Below are 4,050 nucleotides of genomic sequence, written 5' to 3' on the forward strand. Positions count from 1 at the left end.
CTCAAAACGTTAACACTATTTTCTTTTGACAGATCTTGCAAGATTTGCTGAAGCTCTGTAGCTTCTTTAGTTTCTGATTGTATTTCACATTTCTCAACGATTACATCATCGTACCATTCCGATGCAGTGGTAGCATTTTATGATTTAAATTCACTTGTTTTTTTTGTGAACGCAAAACAGTCTTTGCAGAGACCTTCGAACATTGCTATGATTGACTTTACTTCAAGTCGGGGGAGAATGTGACGAGTGCATCATTCCTGATAAAGAGCTTAATCTCGAAACGTTGACTCTCCTGATCTGCCTGACCTGCTGTGCTTTTCCAGTGCCACACTTTTGACTTGGTTCATGTCGTCACATCAGTGTATAGGGTAGACTTTTAAATAAGCATTAATCACGCCTCGGTTAAACGTGTTTCAATTTCAAAAATATATTTTATTCAAAAAAACAGATCTCTTTGTGCATCTTCATACAATGAAAAAAAGAGCAGTTCTGCACAGTTGCATATCAAGTAAATACACAGAACGTTCGAGTTTGATTATATACAAAAAAAAGACCTCTCTTGCACATGCAACAGTACAATCTATATAGAGTTGCCACTCTAGGAGAGTCCGATAACTGAATGGACCCTCATTTACCTTCAGCAGGACGACCTCAGAGGCTGGTCTTTCCCTAACTGTGTCTTGGCAGGAGCTGCTCCAAGCTTTAATGTGGACCATAGCATGTACTCCTGGTCATTGGAATATCACAATTTGGAACCCTCGATCGGGGTCAATTCCTTGTTCTGGAAGATGAACAAGGTTTAGCCACACCAAAGTGTGTCTTTCAATGTTTTGAGGGTCCCCAAGATGTTTTTGATATAAAGGTGTTCGTCCGAGGGAATAGACTGTCGTGCATATGGAGCTGCTCAGGATGTACCTCAACAAAACTATTGCATTTTCCTCCACTCTCACTTGGCAAAGGCACATTCCAACAGGAGGTGTGTGTCAGTCTCAAATCCTTGGCAGCCAATTCAAGGGCAGTGTATTGTAACATACGCGCACCATGCATGCATGGTATTGCCCTTCCCACCACCAAGCAAGCAATGTCTTCAAATAGGGGTTGTATTGAAAATGTTGTCTCAATTCTGAGGAAGGAGCACAGGACACAAAATGTAAATTTTAATTTTTCTTCACACATGCCACCAGACCGGCTGAGCTTTTCCAGCAACTCCAGTTTTTGTATCAGTATCAATCCATTAGTTTAATGACCCCAAGGGAAATCCCCTGCTGTCACTGATAAGTGTCCAGACTGTGAGATGAACAGAATAATGGAGGAGGCATATGTCCAAGAATAAACTAAATCGATTCGAAAATTCCGAACGTTTGGATTACAATACCACCTGTAACTTTCTCTCAAAGTAAGTCACCATCTTACCCAGAGCAGTATATATTCTTTCACAGTTGCTTAGTCAAAATTCTTGACCTCCCTTGCTAGCAGCACTGTGAGTTTCCTTCCATCTCAAGGCGTTCAGCAGTCCAAGAGGCAGATCACCTTCAACTTCCCCAATGAAATTTGTAGCCATAATAGTATTCCGTTTCTCTTAAATGTCGCAAGAGGGAGGATAGGATCCACTCGTCTTTATACAATTGACATAATGAGATGTGAACGATTGGGAACAAACAGCAAACTTCGGCGTTTGGTGAAGAATGTTCATTCCCAGACAGCCCAGTAAGCAGTCAGCACATGCGACTGAGATTTTCACTGCTGGCTTTGACTAATTAATCAGCCTTTGTTGGGTGTGTTTATTTTGTTAGTGTTGTTCAGGTCTGAGTTACATCCCACTTTCTTGGTGCTTGAAAGCAAGCCTGCGTTTTCCTGGACCTTACGAATCGGTCTCTGCCCCATTTTGAAAGTTCTAACATACAGCTACAGAGACAGTAATCAATACAGCACAAAATATTTGATGCTATTCAGGTTGCTCCAGCGATGCACGTGGCCGATCAGAATCACGTGACCGATCATTGTTTCCCTCACCAAATGCTTTGGATTTTGTTGGACGTAACGAGTTGCTGCATTTTCGACATCGCTCATTGCAGTAAACGTGGAACACTTCGGGAAATTCCAAAAGGTATGAAATCACGTATTCACTTTTCATTCACTAAACTAACAGCTTTAGCTTATTTCAGTAATATATTTATAACGAATAAAGTTATGTATTCAAATGAAAAAAAAATCAGATTTTCCAGGAATTCGGGAACCATTTCAGGTCCTCTCCTGATCTCACCGTTTGCCTGACACAGTGTTATGTTCAGTGACTCCCTGACAGTTTTTGTTCAGGGTGAGCCCAGTTCTGAGTCTCCGTGGGGCGCAGTGCACAGTAATACATTGCAGAGTCTGCCAGGTCTGTTTTCACCATTTTCAGGTTGATGGTGCGGTTCACATGATCGAGCTCCGAGGAAAACCGGTCTCCTTGAAACCTTTCTGCGTTTGCTTCAAATTTGCTTCTCCGGAGCAGAAACTCCATGGAACCATTGGAATGTTGTAGGTACCAGAAAAGGTCAGGTGTGTTGCTTGTTGAAGTATAATTACAGAACAACTGGACATTGTCCCCCTCAATCACTGCGATCGAAGCCGGTGTCTGTGAGACAGAATCACCTCGACAAAGTCCTGCAAAATCAATTAATCGATTTACTTGATTGCTTAATTGATGGACTATGTGTCATATGCTTTTCAGTGCACTGAAAAGCTTTCTTTACCAGAGGTGTAGGCCGATCATAGTAAAGAAGTATATACAGATCATAGAATGAGAAGAACAAACTTAGACAGAAGCATACAGGTTATGTCACAAAGGTCAATATGAGCAAGATCAGCACTTGAAGTTAGAGACTCCACGAGAATTCGGAAATTACGGAAAACGCTTCATTATTCTCATGCCACAGTCATCCTGTCACCTTGAACAATAATCTGCGAAATACGTTAGGGAAGATAAACAAAAATTAATTTCATGCTCACTTTGACGGCTGTGTTGGTAAAGGGCTTTGCCAGATTAAATAAAACTTCCAGTTCACAGGTCACATCGTCAAACAAGGTCATTTTTCCATTTCATTCCCGATCCTGAGGGTTAAAATGCAGACGGTATATGTGCTTATAGCTCTCGCTTCTCTGAAATATCCAAACGGACCCAGTCCTTCTTAATTCCCAGCCTAAATCTTCCACTGTCTTTCAAATGGGTCGTTTGCTAACTCATCCTAAATAGTGCTGGTGCTGGGAAGGTTTGGCTCCTCACAATTATTTTCATTCGGAGACAATGTGTCGCTGCCTGAACGTGATGGAACTGCTGGGTAAAATGTAATTGCCGCTGCGGATCTGAAAGAGAAGGATCCTCAACTTATCAACCTACCGGTTAGAACAGCTGCAGCTGTGATGAAGAAACACAATGCTCCAGGCGTCATTGTTACCGAGAGGTTAGAGTGAATGTGAACAGATCGAAGCTGAAATAATTTTCGTCAAGAATTGCTAACATTTCCGGTTCTCTGCCCATTGGTTCATTGTTGACAAAGGCATCCGGTGTGAATCGATGATTGTCAAACCCCTGTGTTCATCAATTCAACCAATCTGCTTCATGCTCCTTGAACTTCATTTCAGATGGCTACAAAAGAAAGGAAATTGGTGAATTTATTAGCCAGACAATGGGGTCTTCCATAGGCTTTGTACCAATAATGACATTTCGCAGTTTTATTTGCCATTAGGCGAAGTCAGAGAAGGAACACAGACCACATTGTTCGAGTGTCAGAAACGGGAGTCCTGCAGTGAAGAGAACTGCTCGCTGGCGTTTTGAGAACTTTCTTTAGTCCAGGCTGAGGGTCAGTGTCTTTAAGTGTTTTGAACACAGTGATGATGTCCATTTTAAAAATGTTCATTTCAATTACTTAAATAGTTGAGCGGAATGTCGATTTGGCTGTATTTTCTTGTAGGATTCATAGTTATCGACATTTCTTTAATTTTCCATTTTCCCATAGCAAATGTACCCACGGTATCTACACTGGATACAATGCAGCACCTGGACAAAAT

General features: G+C 41.6%; 1 gene segment (V, D, J or C); it reads right to left on the bottom strand.

Moving 5' to 3' along the window:
• Positions 1 to 2,287: 2,287 nt before the first annotated feature.
• On the bottom strand, positions 2,288 to 3,431 carry LOC140461097 (T cell receptor alpha variable 16-like). The segment is given in 2 exon segments: positions 2,288 to 2,646; positions 3,380 to 3,431. Coding segments are annotated over 2 exon segments (411 nt in total).
• Between the last annotated feature and the right edge of the window lie 619 nt (positions 3,432 to 4,050).

This window comes from Chiloscyllium punctatum, chromosome 36 (assembly GCF_047496795.1).
Source record: "Chiloscyllium punctatum isolate Juve2018m chromosome 36, sChiPun1.3, whole genome shotgun sequence".
Lineage (NCBI taxonomy): Eukaryota > Metazoa > Chordata > Chondrichthyes > Orectolobiformes > Hemiscylliidae > Chiloscyllium > Chiloscyllium punctatum.